General features: G+C 46.0%; 2 protein-coding genes across 3 annotated transcripts; one reads left to right on the top strand and one right to left on the bottom strand.

Moving 5' to 3' along the window:
- The first annotated feature begins 13,255 nt into the window (after positions 1-13,255).
- Positions 13,256-16,926, top strand: LOC123182325 (uncharacterized). Of its 2 annotated transcripts, XR_006492086.1 has the most exons (4): positions 13,256-14,593; positions 14,700-14,784; positions 15,689-15,772; positions 16,763-16,926. XR_006492086.1 is itself a non-coding variant. In XM_044594849.1 (3 exons), exons 1-2 carry the CDS (start codon positions 13,390-13,392, stop codon positions 14,780-14,782), a joined length of 1,287 nt encoding a protein of 428 aa, XP_044450784.1. In that variant the 5' UTR covers positions 13,256-13,389; the 3' UTR covers positions 14,783-14,784; positions 15,689-15,927. The 2 variants fall into 2 exon arrangements, 1 of the variants encoding a protein (XP_044450784.1); XM_044594849.1 differs by lacking the exon at positions 16,763-16,926 and having other exon boundaries at positions 15,689-15,927.
- Positions 16,927-17,027: 101 nt separating this feature from the next.
- On the bottom strand, positions 17,028-18,481 carry LOC123182328 (GDSL esterase/lipase At2g40250). Its single transcript, XM_044594850.1, has 2 exons — positions 17,777-18,481; positions 17,028-17,692 (listed from the first exon to the last, which is right to left on the bottom strand). Exons 1-2 carry the CDS (start codon positions 18,422-18,424, stop codon positions 17,234-17,236), a joined length of 1,107 nt encoding a protein of 368 aa, XP_044450785.1. The 5' UTR covers positions 18,425-18,481; the 3' UTR covers positions 17,028-17,233.
- Between the last annotated feature and the right edge of the window lie 1,579 nt (positions 18,482-20,060).

The raw sequence follows: 20,060 nt of genomic DNA, 5'->3' as shown, positions 1-20,060 counted from the left end.
AGGAGGGAGGAGGGAGGAAGGGGCGGCTGGAGGAGGAGGGTGGAGGGGGCGGCCGGAGGCGGAGGGAGGAGGGCGCGGTGGGAGGAGGAGGGAGGAGGGCGCGGTGGGAGGAGGAGGGAGTACCTCGGTGGAGGACGGACGACGGCGGCGGCAGCGGCGGACGACGGGTATCGGCGCGGGCGAGAGTGACTGAGAGGGAGAGTGAGTGAGAGAGGGTCAGACGCGTGGGGAGGATAAGGTAGGGTTAGTAGTAGCGCGTGTGCGAGAAAAGCGCTACAGCTAAGGAGAATAGTAGTAACGCCGGACGGGGATACGCGCTACTGCTAAGTTGGGCTAGGCATGTGCACCCAGTTCAAACATAGCAGCAACGCTTTTTGCTAGAACGCGCTACTGCTAAAGTTACAGCAGTAGCGCGGTTTATTTTGGGCGCTGCTACTAAGTAGCAGTAGCTCATTATTTTGTCTAGCGCTACTGCTAAGATGTTGTGTATAAGGTTTTCCCTAATAGTGGTTCTTCCCCGTGTTTATCGTGTTCTTCGAGGGAGCCCACTCCAATCATGAAAGATCGGCCTACACTGGGTTAGCCCCGTATCATATGGTAGCATGAGCCACGTTGATCACGTATTTGGAGTCCCTCGCACCGTTTTCTAGCCTTCTTTTGTGTGATTTCGTCCTAAATTTCGAAAATCCCCACCAAAAATAGCTCCAATTTTTTTTGTAATTTGTTGGTATGATGAAGTTTTGTTGATTTTCATCCATGGATTTGCTTGGTTTCGAGTGGATCTAGCATTTCCCCAAGTTTCCTCATCTTTCATCCACGAAATCTCCTCAATTTTGACCCCAAAATCCCAAAATTCCGCCCAAAATCGCGTCCCGAAACTCGCATCTCGTGTTGACCCCGACCCACCGGACGACCGACGTTTTACGGATGTCTGGACCCCCCACGAAGCACCGGACGTCCGTCATCCACTGGACGACCGGAACCTGCCAACAGAACGAAATTTACGGATTTCCGAGCCCGACCGGACATCCGTCCAATTACGGACGTCCGTAACCTGTAGTTTCAGACTTCGACTGATTTTTGTTTTGTCCGTAACTAATTCATCCGAATTCCGATTTTGACGTTCTTTAGCTCGTTTTGAAGCTATTGACATCCCCCTTCCCACAAAAATACAACCAACATCATTTGACTCCATCAAATTTTGACAACTTTGGCATCTTTGCCTAGGGCTTCCACCACACCATCCGCTACACCAACACCGACTTTCGCAACCTAACCCATATTGATCCCCATTGCATATGTGGTTGCTTGAGTAGTGATTCGAGACTCCTAAGGTGTTTCGGCTACATAGGGACGGTTGCTTCTTCACCAACCACCACCACCACTTCGGCATAACCTTGCCCACCATACACCTCCACCACCCCAACTTAACCCAATCTTGTTTGTGTTGTGCATTGTGTCTCCTAAGGTGTTTTGGCTACTTAGGGACAGTGACCTCAACTTCGACACGCATAATCCATCATTTCACTTCCGCATTGCCAATTGCAAAACTACCACCGCTTTCCGCTGTACCATTTGACATTTGTCATTTGAGATTTTGAGTTCATGGTTTTTCCGTTTCCTAAGGTGTTTCGGCTACTTAGGGACGAGTCTACATCATCTTGGTATCTACATCAAGAACACCGCACTCATCATTGCCAAGGACGGTAACCTCGACGACATCATTGTACATTCCCCTTGCAATTGCATTGATAACCCCTAGCCCATTTTGCGTTACTTGCCTATCGAGACTAGCCATTTGAGTATTGCCGGCAACGTTACTTGTGCACATTAGTGATCTACACCTCCCATTGCATACATACCACATATCATATTGGTATCATCATATCATCTATTGTGTCACAAGATTGTTCCCAATATACACAATTGCTATCTTGGTTTGTGCATTTCGCATTGTGGCCACATCCAAAAAAAAGAATAAGCTTTTAAGCAAAGAAAAAGAGTGAGCAAAGAGCTTGTAAGCAAGAGCCATAGCATCGCATCATAGTGCATTACAATATATCATATGGTATCCTACTTGATCATCTTGGATCATCGTGTGAGAAACATCGGGAACCATACATATATAGCATACTTGGGATAGAAAGTTGATCCATTTTGCATCTTATAGGTTGTGCACAAGTGTCGTATCCACCTATTGAGCAATTGTGCTAGCGTCTCTCTTGAGTTGTGCAACACGAGCGTTTTTTGTGGATTCCACATTTTGTGCTCATTCCTTGGTTGCACGACCCCATTTATCTATCCGTGTGTGCGTTTTCGTGTGCCATTCATTGCTATTGGTCTACTTGTTTCACTTGCGAATTTGTGAAACTCTTTCAACTTTATTGACTCTTGCTAACATTTTGCATCAATTTTTTGTGTCACTATCCTCACCGAGCTACTCTATAAGCTTTACTTGATAGGTGTGAGTGAACAAGTCCGGTACCAATTCCACTATTCTTTCATTTCACATTGAGTGAAACGGGATACATCCTCAACTTTGGAAAAAGGTAACTTGGTATGTTTATCTCATTTCCTACTCACCTCTACTCGAGTCTTGTGATGGATAGGCAAGGCATTTCACTTTCGGTCTACAACAACAACGACAAGTTCGATGCCACGAACAACAACTTCGACGCCAAGATGCAAGCTCAAATGGAGGAGATCAAAGCCCTCATCAAGCCCTACAAGCGGTCTTCCTCATCTTCGAGAAGACGCTCAAGTGCACATGCTTCCGAGCTACCATCTCCGGCAAAATCACATCGGCATCGACACCATCACCAACAAGAACGTGAAGGCCAAGAGCTCTACACCAACAACCGCTCAACGACTTCACCATCTCCCTTGGCATCTTTGCCAAGCGACTTCAAGGCATCTTCGCCTACGGACATACGGCATCTTCGCCAACAAGCACCTCAAGACTATGCTCACGAGAAGCTCCCCAAGCTCAAGTCCGCGACTTCCACGAGCTACTACGACCTCGACACCGACCACAAGATTCCTTTCTATGGGACTCAAGAACCCGAGGAGTATCTCGAGTGGGAGCGCCTAATGGACGACTACCTCAAGCTACATCAAGTTCCTCCCGAAGATCAAGTGAAGTGCGCCACAAGAAACTTCCACGACTACGCGTACACATGGTGGCTTCACACACCTTCGGAAAGCTACGACATGAGTTGGCCCAAGACGAAGAGAGCTTTGCGGCGAGAGTTCGTTCCTCCAACCTACACGGAACAACTTCAACGCCAATTGGAGAACACCACCCAAGGATCCAAGTCCATCAACGAGTACTTCAAGGAGATGAAGATTGCCTTGCGACGAGCCGGCATGGACGGCCCCATTTCGATGAAGTTCCACTTCATGATGGGATTGCACAACGACATTTTCAAGACTATCTTCCTCGAGAACTACAAGTCCCTTGAGGACAACTACATTGGTGCTCTCAAGGCGGAACAAGAACTCATGAAGGCCAAGGCTTCTCCACACCAAGCTCACTTCGCGATGACCAACCTCCATGAGAATGAGCATGAGGATAGTACCACCAAGATGTCCAAGCCCAACGAGCTCCAAGATGATTCTCCCAAGTTTGACTTCACCGCCATCCCTCTTTGTGGCATTGATGATGCCGAGTCTACCTCGACTCTTTTTCAAGACGGTGCGGCGACGACTACAACTACGGAGCCTCTCGAGAAACATGCTTTAGAGGCGAGCGACAAGGCGGCGAGCAAGGATGATGCTTCCATCTTTGGAGGCGAGAGTGATGATGTGCCATGTTCGGCCTTCATCCATGGCAATGGCGATGAGATGGTTGAGTATTTCACTTCGACCACGGCGACGTATGATGACTTGAGTGACTTGTGCCACCATATTGAGAGTGAGAGTGACTTCACCACTAGCCCCATATATGTTGTGTTTCCCCAATTCCCATGTGAGGAGAGCCACAACCCCCACCACTTGAGTGAGATGAGTGACTCCACCATATGTGACATTGAGTGCACCTATTTTGAGGGAGTGAGTGAACCACCACATAGAGAGAGAGTGATAGTTGATAGGGCATGTGAGGCCACTATGATTTCTAACGACTTAACCTCTACCTCTATTGTGTCTTCTCATTTGGTACTAGGTCCCATATATGATGACGCGCCGATTCGCAATGACTACGTCCTTCCTTTGGACAAGACGATGGCCATGGTGGAATATGATGCACCCCCCACATGGTTCCATCAAGATGAAGATGATCACCATTTGGTCTTTCCCACCTCACCTACACCACTTGAGTTGAATGAACAAGGTAACATAGGTGAAGGTGATGCTCTAGTCCCACTAGTGGACATTCTTGACATTGATTGCTCACATGATGTTGATTCCCCTATTGACATGCTTCATGCTAGTGCGACTTCCCCATGTGATGATTTTCCCATTTATGATGAGTTTGATGATTCCCATGTGGAGTCTATTAATTGTGATGCCATGTTACATAGGATTTCTTGTGACAATTCTTTAGGTCACATCATGTTTGACAATCCGCTTGACTTGTCATATGCTATGCATAAGATCAATCATATGTCATATTTGCAATCTCATCGTAGTGACTATGCATATGCCATTAAAGTAAACCCAATTTGCACATATGGCATAGATGACAAGCCCATGGTTATTGGCATTTGTTTTTCTTGTGATGATATTGATATGCTCCCTTTGCATCATTTATCTCATATGCCATGCCATGACCACCTAGCTTCGGATATGCATTGTTTTGGATGTTGTCCATTTTCTCCATATGATGTTTCCAATATTGCACATGAGGAAAACCCCGTAGTTTCCTCATACATTTTAGGATATTTTGATTCATCCTATCCATTGCATGATCCCAATACTTGTGTGCACAATATGCTCCCAATGAATGAAAATGCTATTGATGTGCCATATACTTGTATGCTAAATGTGCATCCCCATCGTGTCATACATAATAACTATTCTTTCATGATGGATGAGATGTTCTTATACCATGCATCAAATTTCTTTGAGCGATGCTTATCTTGTGCTAACTCATACATGCACATACACATCATGATGGATGATGTGTACATTTACCACGCGCACAATTTCTTTGGTTTGTGTCTCTTTTGTGTAGGTACCCATGAATACTTGTCAACCTCACAATCTCATGAGTTGACAAAACGAGCTCTAGAGAGAAATGATGACTTGGGATCCCATGGATTGTCTTTCCCACCGCTCTCTTCGCGCAAAGACTTCGCGCATTTCTTCTACATGGCTCTCACATGGTTATGGGTTATTGTCCATTACATATTCTATGCCCATCTTGCCATGTTCACTTTGCATGATATGCTCATTCCTATGCCTTTGCCATGCATTTGTGACCCATGCTTTGCATTACACATGATGATTGATTCTAGTACTTGTATGTGTATTTGCAAGCTTGGTGGAGATATTGCTTGCCATTGCCATGTTTGCTTTGTGCCCCATGCCTATGATTATACTATGATCTTGCTTTGTGTTCATGCTTGCGATATGTCATGTGCATTGCCAATACCTATGATTTGCTCACATGACATGATTGCCATGATTTCCTCTAGTATGTTGCATCTTCGCACTACTAGCTTGCACGACTTGATTACTATGATTGCTTGCCTTGTTGCATCACCGATGATTCATACTTGCTCATTTCATGCGGTTGATGACAACCATTACCATGCTTTGCACATGATTGTTATTGCTTCTTGTCATGTATCTCCATGTGTTGCCTCTCTCATGCTAGATGATTTGCCATGTATTGAGTGCAATTGTGCCTTTAGTCTTGATAATGAGTTCGCCCCCATAGCATTCTCACATATATTTGGAGATTTTGACATATTTCTTTTGAAGCATGGTTGCCTTCCTTCTTTGCACCATATACCTAGTGCCATGAATATTGCCATTGTTGCATCATATTATTCGTGCACTTGTGCTTCTAATGGTTATGTGCAAGAGAAGAGAACCATCATGATGGATGATGTGTTTATCTACCATGTGCATACGTTCTTTGTTTTGTTGTGTGCATGTGTAGGATACTTGGACTTCGTGTCGACTTCCACTTCACGTGAGTTGACCATTCGAGCTCTTGAGAGCGAGCCACCTTCTACCCCGACGATTCTACATCACACTTGCTTGTGCTTCGGCATTGTGAAGAATGCACAAGGACACGCTTTCAAGGTGACATCCTTCTTGAGCTTGGATATTGTGAACCATACTTCATGTGTTGCTGGCACCATTTGCACGCATGTTCGAGGTGTTGCTTTCACCCATGATTGCCACATTGCCATGCCTCATGACATATATACCTTGTGTGTTGCATCCAATTCGTGGACTCATTGCTCCTATCACATGTTTGGTTGCAACAATGTCACTTCTTCACATATGCCATGTCCCATTGTTTGTCACATGATTGACTTGATTGCCTCACACATGATGAACAATTGCTCTTTATATTGTGTTGAGTGCCATACTATCTTCATTACACCTTATGCACGTTATGCTTGGATTGTCTTGCACTTGACCCATGTGTTTAGGCACTTCATTTTATTTGGTGTTGTGAATGATTCCTATGCCTACCACAGACCTTTCATTGAGCACTTTGCCCATGTTTGCTATGACCTTGAGGTACATGCTTATTCTATTGTCACACATATTTGCATCACTACCTCACATTTACATGCTTGTCCCCGTGATATCTTTGCTTGTGCTCAATTTATGTGCTTACATGCCATGTCACAATCCTTTGTCAAACCATATGCTTTGCATGATGACGACACTTGTTTGGTGAATCACCTCTTGAATGCTTGGTTTTGCACTAACGCTAACCACATTTATTTTTCCAAGTGTTTGTTGTCCTTGCTCATTTTGAAGGAATCACTAGACGGTGCGACATTGGAGAGTGCCCACTTCAAGCTTGAAGATGATGACTACTTGGTGAACGTCCACTTCTACACGGCGAAGCCATCTCTTTCCCATGGTGATTTGGTTTTCGATCCGAGGTCGGATCTTTCCCAAGGGAGGGGAGATGATGCGGAGCATCCTACGGACATCACCATGTCAAGAGACCATTTGGCAAGTAACACGTGCGACATCTACTTATCATACATAAAGGTGAATCTTCTCCTTTACACGTGTTCACTTGACCCTTTCGAGGATGGCATACTACTTGACACTTCTCCCGTGTGCATGCATAGGTATTGTAGGAACGCTACGGACGACGTGGAGGAGTGCAAGCGCCAAGGAACACCTACACCATCCGTGAGGGAAGCGTGGAAGCGAAGACGGAAGAAGACGGAGCTACGGACTCTACAGCGGCCGGACGTCCGACGTGCCACCGGACGTCCGACACTCTACAGCGCCCGGACGACCGGCGCCTGAAGCCCAGCCAACGCCAGCTACAACACCTCCCAGCGAGCGGACGTCCGGGCCCTACCGGACGACCGGTAATATTAACGGAAGTCCGAGCATCTACGGACGTCCGGTGTCCTGATCACAGAACACTTTTAGCGGACGACCGACGCCCTCCGGACGACCGGACCCCCGCGAGCGACCGGACGTCCGACCCTGCCTGTGCGCAGCCGGGCCTTTGGCCTTGTATCCTTCTCCCACTTACCCCTTCGTGGTTTAGACTATAATTAGACCTCCCCCTCATCCTTTCTAGGGTTAGCAAAGTGATAGGTCATTTGTATGTGAGCTTTGCTCTTACCTTCCTCTACTCTAGAGAGAGAGAGAGAGAGAGAGAGAGAGAGAGAGAGAGAGAGAGAGACCACCACTTCCATGGAGTTCAAGACCTCCATGTGAGCATGTGAGAAGATCCTACGGGATATCATCAAGACCTCATCTCCTCTTGGATTTGGGATGAACGCTACCTTGTATCTTTCCCTTTGTTGTTCATGTACCTTTGTGGATCTTGTGTGTTTGATTGTCTAGTGGATGTGTGATTGGACTTGTTCTTCCGTTCTTCCCCGTGTTCATCGTGTTCTTCGAGGGAGCCCACTCCAGTCGTGAAAGATCGGCCTACACCGGGTTAGCCCCGTATCAGGCAGCCTATTGACTCGCGGGGGGCGTGGTATGAGAGGAGGGTCCTAACCTGACATTCCCAGTTCCCTTTGTTAGGAGGGAACCAGACGATTCCAATTCCAAGTTCCCGCTATTATGAAAAGAGATCCCGCTAAATGAGTCAGCTAAAGAATCAAGGCTAGAGGGATACAGACAGTTGATTGCCCTTGAAGATGTTGCCATTCCAGTGTTTCCACAGCCACCAAGCAATAAGGTTGATGAGGGAGGAGATACCCTTGCATAGAGAAGGTTGAGTGTGATCACATGTGTTTTCCCACCAAGCGCGGAAGGGAAGGTCGCCATTGGGGATGCTCGCGCTGGTTTGAGCCCAAGCGAGCACCTCACGCCAGACTTGCCTAAAGAAGGAGCATCATGTGAGGATATGTTGCATGTCCTCAAGCTCTTGGTCACCGAGCATGCAGGAAGGCGAGTGGGGAAGGCCACGACAAGCATGGCAGTTGGTCGTCCAACATCGGTTCTGCAGAGCCAACCATACAAAGATCTTGATGTGTAGTGTAGCGAAGACCAACTCTTCCAAGTGAGCCTCCAAGAGGAATCTTGGCAAGAGCCAACAAAGAGCGCCGAGTAGCAAGACTTGGTGGAGTACTGCACTGAGGTGGTCCACCTCCAGCAAAGCTTATCTCGCGTAGCCGAGGAGCAAACAAGCGTAGGCGCCGCCAAAGGTCGATGGATTGCACCATGACGACAAGCTTGAGAGCGCCCTGGATGTCCTGGCACCAACATCTAACGTGAAGGCCCCCCTGCACAATGCGGCACTTGTGGCAACGACGAGAGACTAGGGCGAAGATGAATGGCGCCAGCTCGACCACCGATCTAGTGATTTTGTAAAAAAAGTATTTAGGAAAACGCTAGCATTTTTAAAACTCATTTTATTGTTCATAGATGAAAAATGAAGGAAATTAAAATAAATATAAAAGAAAAAATGAAAATAGAAAAAAAAAGATGTAAATATGAAACTGAATGAAAGGTAATGTTCATCGTATATTAAATGTTACTCGTGCATTTAAAAAATATTTGTAGTGTATTAAAAATGTTCATGTAAACAAAAAATTGTTTCCATATTTCATGAACAACAATACGACCAGTTTTCAAATACACTATGAACATTTTTTAAACATGAAAAACATACTGCACATTTTTTTAGAATGCATGTGGAACCTTTCCGGAAACACAATGAATATTTTCTTAAACACGGTTAATATTTCTTAAATACACCTAGGAACATATTTTACAAATACACTATGAACAATTTTAAAATGCACAATGACCATTTTTGAAAAGCACGATGAATAATTTTCATACATGACGAAGAATTTTTCCAAATACCCAATATTTTCATTAAAAAATATGGATACTTTTTGAAAAAATAATGAACATTTTATAAATGCATGACAATATTTTAAAGAAAGTATAATTAATTTTTTTCAAATATACTCCTGAACTTTTTGAAAAATACGTATTGAACATTTTAAAATGCACGATGAACATTTTTTGAAAATTACGATGAACATTTTGATATACACGATGTATTTTATTTTCAAGCCGTTGATGAACCATTTTTGAAAATTTACAATGAACACCTCAATAAATACACAATGAAGATTAAAAGAAGTGAATACTTAAGAAAATTGTTTGCACATTTTTTTTAAAACATGATGAACAAAAATTTAATAACCAGAAGAAAAAGGGAAAGTGAGCAAAAACTAAAAGTAAATTGAACTAATAGAAGAAAAGAAAAATAAGCAAAAAAGGACCATGTATTTAAAATGAAAGGAAGAAAGGAAACATAAACAAAAAATTAAATATTAAATATTCATACAACAGAAAAGCGTTTGGCGCATTTTACCGAAATGTTCTTATATTTAAGGAAAAAACTAAATAGAAAACATGAAACATACAAAGAACAAAAACAAAAGAAATGGGGAAAGGGAAAAGGAAAACTAAACATTTGGCATTTGATAAATGTGAAGAAAGAAGAAAAAAGGTCGACGCTTGTGAAGAAAATCCGCATATATGGGCTGGCCCCGGCGTGGCCGCGTGGGAGAGGATAATTTGTTTGATGCCAACATTTGGCATTGCCAATTCTTTGCAAGCCAACAATTGGCAATATCAGTAGTTGTCAAAACTTGACAACTTCTTGTGAGGTTGGCAAGTAAACATGGTAACCAACCAAGCACTAGCAAATATTTGGCATTTGATAAATGTTGGCATGCCAATTTTTGGCATCAAACCAATCATGCTCAGAATCTGCGGCCAAGGGGCATCTATGGCTTATTCTCAAAAGGAAAAAAGGTGTATCCATGACTTACAAAAAGCAAGATATAGATTTTCTTCACGTTTGTGCCCGCGCTTTCATTGTTTTTTTATAAGAAAAATATTTAATGGATACTTATGTGATATAAAATAAAATGTCTATCTACTTTTAGAAACATATAAAAAGTATTTGAAGATATTTAAAATTTTGGCATGCCTCCATACCGTAATTCTTGTCATGGTTTTAGTTCAAATTATTTCTTCAAATTTGAACTAAAAATTATGACAAGAATTATGGAATGGAGGGATTACCAAATTAAAATAATAATTATATTTCACAAAAATAGTTTCATATTTTTTTATGTGTAGTTAATGTTTTGACACAGAAAGTGTTTATGTTGTTTAAGAATTTATGGAGACGATCATTAAAATTGGATGATAATAGGGAGCTAACATTCCTTATAAGAGGACCTTGGCACAAACGAACATTCCCTCGAATAGGCTCATTTGAGTGAACAATGGCACTAGAGAATGTTCCCTCAAAAAGCCATTTTGGAAGAACGTTCAAGGATTATCATGCTATAACATAGAGATTTGTCGTGCCATTACAGAAAGATTTGCCATGCTAAGAAGAATAATAATTGTCATGTTACATCAGAAAGAATTGCCATGCGTTTCAAAGATCTGTCGCGCCATAGCAGAGAGAATTGCCATGTATTTCGGGGATTTGCCATGCCGTGGTAGAGAGAAATTTTTAGGCTATGAAAAAGGTGAAGTTGTCCACATGTTTAAGAATTTCCATGCTATACAGAGTAGTTGCCATACATGCTTCTAGTAACTGCCATGCTACATCATATGAGGGTGTCATGCTATAGGCGGATAGGGTGTATGGAAATGAACGATTGAGTTATTCCCTGAGAGGGAGCATGCGTGCGAAGAGTGTGCGCCATAAAAAATGGCATGTGCCATCATTTTAAGATTCACGTGCGGAATCGGACACACGAGCATTTCCTAAAAAGCCACATAGCATTTTCGTTAAAAAATATGATGGCTTCAAAGTCTATGCGCAAACTAAGACTCGATGTAATACAGCCTCCAAAAATTCCTTGCATGTGGCACCCGTATGTCATTGGCTAACTATTTCTTCTTCAATTTCCCACCCAAGCACAACATGCAAATTCATTGAAATATAACTAAAAATGATTCACTCAGCTAGAACTACAAACGACTCATCAAACTACATTTCATTCATATATAGGGGTGGAAAATGAGCCACTCTACGACTTAATACATATACCAAATAACTAAAGCGGGACTAGTTGCGGGACTTGTCGGCGCATGACGCGTCGACGTGGGCATCGGCAGGGAACGCGACATTGCAGGCGTCAATGGTGCGGAAATGAGGCAGGGCGACCTCGTCCACTCCGCGGGCCTCTATGGCATGGAAACAGGCCAGGGTGGTCTCGTTCCACTCAGGCCATGTGCCATCATCCGTGGCGGTGAGCGTACGGTCCCAAATTTGGCGCTCTCTCTTGAGTCCATCTTCCGAGCAGCCTCCACGGCGAGCTTGAAATTAGCTCACTCTGCTTCCTCACCATACGCCACTCCTCATCTTGCTTGATGGGGAAGGGGGGCTTGCTTGATGCTGGCAGCCATGAGGTCTGACCTTCGGCGATTCGCCATGGAGGGGAGTGGAGAAGTGGGGGGGAGGGGGTGGCGTCAGCCTTTTATAGCCGAGACGAACAGGTGGCGGGAAAGGGCACGGACAGGGGAAATGGGGACAGGAACGGACACTGCCAAACATTTATTGGCAGTTGGGCAGGCAGCGACGATGACGTGCAGACATTAAGGGGGCGTGTTTCATGGTGGAAAATACAATTGTGACATTTGTACGGCACGAAACAAAGAGGAAGACAAGGTGAAATTTCCCATGAACGATTGGATTTGGAGCGAGCTCTGTATACCCCTTCCATCCTTCAAATATGCAGGCTCGAAAACGAATATGGAGTGCCCTCTATTTTTTCTTTGTCGATAGCGGTATATATGATGCATCTGCTACTGCTAGATTAATTTTTTAAGAAGAAAAAATGTTATACCGACGGCTATATTAATGTTATTATGCGATCAACCACATGTGCTATTAACAACACGAATCATGCCACACACAAGACGCGTGTATCCATCCCCTAGTCCATTTGAATCTTGGGAAAACTTTGTTTTTGCCACTCTAGCTTTTGTCCGCTTTGCTTATGCCACACTTTTTTTTGGTTGGCACGTTGAGACTTATCAAAAGATAATCAAGAGCAGTCTTTTTTCAAAGGCATCGTCCCAAGGAACACCAATATGCAAATGAAACATAAATTGACCCGAAAAAAAAGTAAATTAGACTTTCGATTCAAAAGATAATATATTTAAATTTAAAAGTCAAAGCAAAAAGTATGGAATGTACCTTGCTAGTAGCCCACTTGAATGTCTCAGTCCCTTCTCCTCAATTTGAATCATTCAGATTGATGTAGCTACCTCGACGAGATGGGCGATTGTGGGAGGGATCGTGTTTAGTCTAGGTGTAGGAGTACCAAACTAGTCAGCCACTCCCTCCGTTTAAAAATAGATGACCCAACTTTATTCTAATTTTGTACTAGAGTTTATACAAAGTTGAGTCATCTATTTTGAACGGCGGGAGTACAATGCATCAAAAAATGAGGTCCATTTGAATCTTTGAGCCCCATCTCCCCGATTTGAATCTTTCGTTCAACTATCACAATGAGCCGGGATTGTGGGAAGGAAGCATTGCCGGTCCATAAAGTTGGGCAGTTGGGATAGACATAGACCACGCGAGGAAGCTAAGCTAAACTGACAATGGAAAAGAAAGCCTGATTGTCAGAGCCTCAGAGCTGCGGGTACCAGTGCTCGTGAACCCGCCTCCTCGGTTGCACACAAGAGTAGTACCACACCACCAAATCGGCCACCGCCGCCGCCAAAATGCCGCCGCTCCTCCGCGGCGTCGTGTCCGGCCGCCTCCGCCGCTCCCTCTGCACCGCCGCCGCCTCGATCCCTCCATGGGCGATGGTGGACCGGGGCACCCTGATGAAGAAGTCCGAGGGGAGCGTCTCCTTCTCCTTCGCCCGGGCGCCCGCCGTCTCCTACGTCACCATCCCCATCTTCGGCCGGGCCTTCATGTCGAAGCCTCCCCCGGACGGCCGCGTGTACTCCGACATGCTCCGCAGCCGCGTCCTCGCCGCCAGCGGCCACGGCTTCCTCCTCCTCGGCACCCTCAAGTCCCGCTACAGGGCTCACCCGCTCTCGGGCCTGGACCTCCCCGCCGAGGTGCTCCTCAAGGTCGCCCCTTTGGAGCTCCTCTACCGCAAGTTCACGCGCTTCGTCTGCAACCCCGTCTCCGGCCAGCTGTTCCGCCTCCCGGAGTTCGAGGAAGCGGAGAGGACCTTGTCGTTTACAGACGGCATGGCGGGCATGGGCCTCCTCACCCAAGCCGACGGCGATGGTCCCAACCGCGCGCCCAAGAGGTATGCCGCTGCTCAGCTCACCGAGGTCGACGGCGGGCGGCGCCTCCTGCTGCGCCGGTTCTCCTCCGAGACAGGGGATTGGGACGAGCAGGTGCTGCCGTCCCCGCTGCCGCCTCAGCGGCGGATGCACCTGGGCCACGAGGTGCTGGACTTCGGAGGCCGGCTCTGGTGGGTGGACGTGAGCTGGGGCGCCGTCTGCGTCGACCCTTTCAGCGTCCGGCCCGAGCTCTGCCCCGTCGAGCTCCCTCCTGACAGCATGCTTCCGAACCAACAGGGCGAGACAGAGATGGAGCAGCTTGTGCAGCGCTGGCACATGGGAGTCAGCGCCGGCCGGCTGCGCTACGCCGAGATCGACCCCTTGCACATCAGGTCCTTCGTGCTCGACGACGACCAGAGCGGCCGCTGGACACTGGAGCACCAGGTGTCGGTTCCCGATCTTTGGCGCAATGGGGGCAACGCCAAGGCGACGCCTTCGATTGCTGCTATCGACCCGCTCGACAATGATGCTCTGCATCTCAGCGTGGACAAAATCCATGTCAGTTTGGACATGCTTGGGAGGACGATTACTAAGAGTTCTGTGTGCACTGATGAAAGCCAGATGGCGTCAGGTTCATATCTTCCATGTGTGCTTCCGTCGTTTCTCTGGTCAAGTCCGATTCCAGGTGATACATTTGTGTTACTGTTGTACATAGATGCATTGCAGTACCGTACAAGTTAGTAGTCATGTTCCAAGTTCTTATATCTTGATCAAAGGAACTTTATATGCAGGCAAGAACAAAACTTTGGACATGGCGAAAAACACGACTTTGGCAGATGTTCTGGTTCGTTCAGACAGACAGCAAACGAAATGAAGGTGAGAAGTTACCATCCAAAGTATCTCTGGTACTGTTTCCTATCTCATGCTTATATTGCTCCACTATTAGATGCATGTCATCCATTCGCATGTTTAGGATGTTGTATTTTCTTAGATATATCTCCTACTCAGTCTATATGCAGTTTATGATCTGTTGAAATAATGTTCTGCTCCTTTTGCGAATCACAACTAGTATGTATTGCTTATATATCATCATCCTCCAGTAAAATAGAAATGTCGTCGTTTTAAAGTTAGCCTGTAAATTGGTTAAGTTTTAAGCTAGTGTTGCAGTGGAACTAGTACTAATATTTATTTATTATAAGAATGCTCGAACTAATAATCGGCACAGGCCACTCTGTAGAATGCTAGCAACTTGAACTTGTTCCTCCAGTCGTAGTCTTGTGGTAGCAACTTGCAATTCTGCTAAAAACTATCAACATGTCTTTTAGCATGGACCCTTCATCTAGTAGTATAGTGTTTCCTGAACTAGCTTCCATTATCTAAAGAAAGAAGTGGTTTCTGTCTGCAGCACTAGCTGTCATGATTAACAATTTAACATATAAAGTTCAGAACTATATGTCTCATGAACTAGTTGATGAGAAACACATTATATCATCACCAATAGATCAAGTCTGAATCTGAAGCTGAAGTGTCATCATAATTTCCAATTGACCATTTTCTTATTATTTTCCTGAAATATCATCACCAATAGATCAAGCCTGAATCTGAAGCTTGTGGTGAAATACCAACACCAACTGATCACCAATGCATGCTCATCTCGGAGCCTAATTATTTTTTCCTGCAATCTCGCTGCCAAGACATGCGTGTCATCGAGGCATACTTTGATTTTTCCATCTCTTTTTCCGCTATGGTGCATTATCTTTACATGTCCTTTTATCTTCAGGTTTCTTAAGACTAACAATGAAGTAGCAGCTGATGGCGGGACTCTGAATTTGCGGAAAATATGGAGATGTTTGGGTTTGTGGAGGTAACTTATCTCGTTTTGGGGAAAATCTAGGAGTTAGTTCAGAGTCATAACTAAGGCAAAAGGTGGACGCATCCACATGTTTAACTCACTTGTGAGGAACTTATTTGTATGAGGCATGTGACGAATTGATGATGAGCGTTTCAGTACTGTGCTTATTTATATTCTTTAGTTGCTTAGCTAAAATTCGAACACTTAAAATCCGATCATTTGGTTTTCCTTTCCATTATTTTGGTTTTGTATGAACAAAAAAATATATTAAACTGCTAGTTTCGTATATTATGGCTAGTTGCCCCTTTTAACTGAGCTACCATTCAGTTCATTTTACCTGCAAAGCATGTTTTGAAGGCTGCACTCCTCCTGGCTTATATTGTTTAGAATGAAGATAATCAATTATTTAGTTTCAAGTTTTGCTTTTCATTTGGAGAGGCTGATGAGAGGATGTGTTAAGAGTTAAGACAGTCGCAGTCGATCCAATCGATGATTTATTTTTCTTCTCCATTTGTAGAATGCTGTTATACTATCAATAAGTTACGAAAAAAATAATCTGAGCCAATCCAATCTGCTATTTGTGGGTAGAAGCTGATCTGAACTATATCTGAATGATTACAGCGTATTGACTTGTGTTGATATGTATGAAGCACATTTTCATCTGAACTGTATACCTAATCTACTCTGTTAATAATCCTGTATCTATCAACGAGCTTAGTTTCTCTATCTAGGCGCACAACAGAAGCTGCAGAAGAATTGAGCATTTTCTTCTTTTCCTGAAATATCATCACCGACACCAATTGATCAAATCTCAAAGCTTGTGCTGAAATATCAACACCGTACAAACTGATCACCAGTTCATGCTCATCTAGGAGCCTGATTTTTCTTGCCGCAATCTTGCTGTCAAGACATGCATGTCATACTTTGATTTTACCATCTCTTTTTTACCTAGCATTCTCCTTATATTCACACATGCCGAATGGCTTTTATCTTTATCTTCAGGTTTCTTAGGGCTAACAATGAAGTAGCAGCTGATAGCTGGACTCTGAATTTGCGGAAAATCTGGAGAGTTTTTTGGAGTTTGCTGACCAACTATATCGTTTTGGTGAAAATCTGGGAGTTATTTCAGACTCAAACTAAGGCAAAAGGTGGATGCATCCACATGCGAATCGATGATGAGCGTTTCAGTACTATGCTTATTTTTATGTTTAGTAAAGTGCCAAACCAATTTAGTGATACTATCAAATTCACAGAAAAAAAAACAATCTGAACCAATCCAATCTGCTATTATAACTAGAGCTGATCTGAAGTCTAAATTCTATCTGAATAATCACAGCGAATTAACTTGTGTATGTCTGAAGGACATTCGGCTGAACTGTAGTATATCTAATCTACTCCGGTAGCAATCCTCTTAATTTCTCTATCATCTACTACGCGCACAGCCGAAGCTGCAGAACTAGAACTTATATCTAACTAATTCTTGAACTGCGCGATGTGGGTCTTGATGATCTGGTCGGCGACGGCCTTGTAGGCGGCCTGCGTGGGGTGCACCGCGTCGAAGAACATGTACTGCGCCGGCGACTTGCACTGCGGCAGCAGGCCGGTGCACATGGCCCCCATCTCCAGCAGCCCCGTGCCGCAGCACCCCTGCCCCGTCTGCGTGAACCCGTACTTCTTGGGCTGCGCCACCATGTCCATGAGCGGCGCGTACGTGTCCACGTACGAGATGCTGGCGCCGGCGCTCGCCGCCTCCAGCGCCGCCAGCGCCTGCTGCAGCTTGGCGTTGTACCGCTGCACCTCCTCGTTCTGCAGGTCCACGCACCCGTGCCCCAGCGGCGGCTGCTGCCCCCTCAGGCTCTTCTGCATCGGCAGGCACCCCACCGGCGGCATGCCGGCCACGATGAACCTCCGCGCCCCCAGCTTGTACAGGCTCTGCATGTCATGTATAGTTGCTTGTTAATCGATCAGTGCTATATACACGAACTGAGTGAACGAGAAGAAGATGATAGATCTGACCTGGATGTAGGACTGGTAGCGGCTGATGAGGTAGTCATGGTAGGCGTCGATGGTGGGGTACTCGAGGGCGCGGAACGGCAAGTCGTAGTAGTTCATGGTCACGTCGTTGGTGCCGGCGGAGAGGATGAAGAGGGACTTGGCGGCGATGTCGGCGGCCTGCGGCTCGCCGATGCGGGAGAGGAGCTGCTGGAAGTCGGCGATCTGCGACGAGAACGTGGAGACCATGACGGCATGCGCGGTCATGTCGTCGAGGCCGGACCCGCCGGACGCGAAGCTGGCCCCGGTGGTGGCGTTGGCGTGGGTGACCCCGCTGGCGTGGTACGCCGGGAGCAGGTCCTTGATGCCGAGCGCGGCGACGATGTAGTCGGTGATGAGCTTGCCGTCAGAGAAGCGGCCCGAGGGGGGCACGCCGGCCGGGAAGGCGCGGCCGTAGGGCGCGTGGTCGGCGCGCACCACCGTCGGCAGCCGGTTGTTGTTGCCCGGGTCCAGCGTGGAGTCGCCGAACGCGAACACTGCCGGGATGTCGTGCGGCCCGGCTGCCGCCTTGGAGGAGGAGCGCGGCCTCGCCGCGGACGCCGGGGAGGCGGACAGGAGGAGGAGCGCGGCGAGGAAGAGCGCCGCGGCGGGGGCTAGGCTTGGTGGCGCCATCGTAGATCGATCGCGATTGTGATTGATGCGTGAGGGGGTCGGGGAGGGATATATATGGCGGAGGGGAGGGGCGCGGGAAGAGATTGGCGTGTGCACGTACGAGGTTTGAAGTTTAAACGACGACTGTGAGGCGGATAGATACGGCTGCAACGATTTTACGACTCTGCGCTTCAAGTTTCTGTTCTAAATTTTCTATCTGTAACGGTTCTGGGCGATTCATCTCCAGACTCCAATTGCCCTACGTGACGATTGATCTCCAGACTCCAATTGCCCTACGTCCAAGTAAGAACTAAGAAGATATCAGTTAAAAAAAAAAAGAGAACTAAGAAGATATGGTCGCGCAAGGACGGGGAAGATCGTACGATCAAAAAAAAAAGATTGGCTTTACCGTGTCGAAGAGAGTCCTGTTAAGTTTAACTTCCTCTAACCTGTCCTATTACACGGCATACCGTTCATTCCTTGAGGAATCCACCAAGACATAACTATACCACCTCTGTAACAAAATGCAACACGTTTTTCAGCATTATTAGTCGGAATGTGGGAAGGCTCAGTTGCTCGGATCGTAGGACTATTTTGCACGAGGCCATTTCCGCCTTCCCTTGCAACCTCCTTTGCACCCAATAATCCAAGCTGAGCACCTCCCACCAAAAAAAGATGTGTGGTTTGGTGGTTCGACCAGGGCGGGCCTCGCTACCGGATCAATGTGCAGGATGCGTCTTTGGTCCAAAGAGTTCGTAAACTTAGCTAAGCTATTTGCTTCTTTGTTTGCCCCTCTACATTCATAATCAAATTTACAATTGAAGAAAGTTGCTCAGTGCTTCATCTCCTTGATGATGCAAAGGTACTGTTCCCCTTTATCACCTGTTTTGAATCTGATGCAGCTACAAAGTTTTGAAGTGACAAATCTTCCGCCAATGATAGGGCCCCTCGACAGGCGATAGCTTCCAATGCTGCGACGTTTGGGACACTTGGCAGCAACAGTGCTGAGCTCCCTAGGTAGCGACCTCCTGCATCACGGCACACGGCTGCCGCCGCGCCCCCAACCCTAATCTAGCAACGCTAGCATCCACATGTATCTTTGCAAAACCCGGCGGAGCTTTCTGTTTCACACTTCTACTTGTTGTTTATCTCATGTGATGTTGTTCTTTGATGCAGGACAGTCTCCAACTCAGAGATAAATCTGGTTATGAACTGATGTGTTGCCGAAGGGGATTGGAAAATTTCCTTGTGGATCATCTGTCTCCTCGCCCATAGTGTTACTGATAATCTGACAAAGGATTCCTGGGACAGAGTGTCAATCATCGAAAACAACCATTGCTTCTCACTCGGCTCCGTAGTTTCACGCGAATGCTCTGCCACGTCTCCATCACAAGTGCCCAAAACGCATCTCGCCATTGTGCATTCGAGGAGTGAGGGTCGCCATGAATCAGCATGCAGCTCCACATGTAGCGCAGGATGGTCTGGGGTCAGTTTGGTTGCCTGCAGTAGCCTCAACTAGGCCAGTTTGGATGCAACTTCGGGCCCGCTGTGTTTCCATCGACCATGCATATTAAATCATCTCCGTTCTTGGTTTTATTCTTATAGCGCAGGGAGATGGTGTCGTTGGGCGTCATGGTGGCGTCGACGAGAGCTAGAC

Source organism: Triticum aestivum, chromosome 1D, assembly GCF_018294505.1.
Source record: "Triticum aestivum cultivar Chinese Spring chromosome 1D, IWGSC CS RefSeq v2.1, whole genome shotgun sequence".
Lineage (NCBI taxonomy): Eukaryota > Viridiplantae > Streptophyta > Magnoliopsida > Poales > Poaceae > Triticum > Triticum aestivum.
The sequence above is the reverse complement of the archived record's forward strand: the minus strand, read 5'-3'. Positions and strand labels throughout refer to the sequence as shown.

What these genes read in the sequence shown, in the direction of transcription:
- LOC123182328 (XM_044594850.1), bottom strand. Translation starts at nt 18,424, where the DNA reads ATGGCGCCACCAAGCCTAGCCCCCGCCGCGGCGCTCTTCCTCGCCGCG. An exon ending in GCTACCAGTCCTACATCCAG is followed by an intron (nt 17,693 to 17,776) that starts GTCAGATCTATC and finishes CATGACATGCAG; the next exon opens with AGCCTGTACAAGCTGGGGGC.
- LOC123182325 (XM_044594849.1), top strand. Translation starts at nt 13,390, where the DNA reads ATGCCGCCGCTCCTCCGCGGCGTCGTGTCCGGCCGCCTCCGCCGCTCC. An exon ending in CTGGTCAAGTCCGATTCCAG is followed by an intron (nt 14,594 to 14,699) that starts GTGATACATTTG and finishes CTTTATATGCAG; the next exon opens with GCAAGAACAAAACTTTGGAC.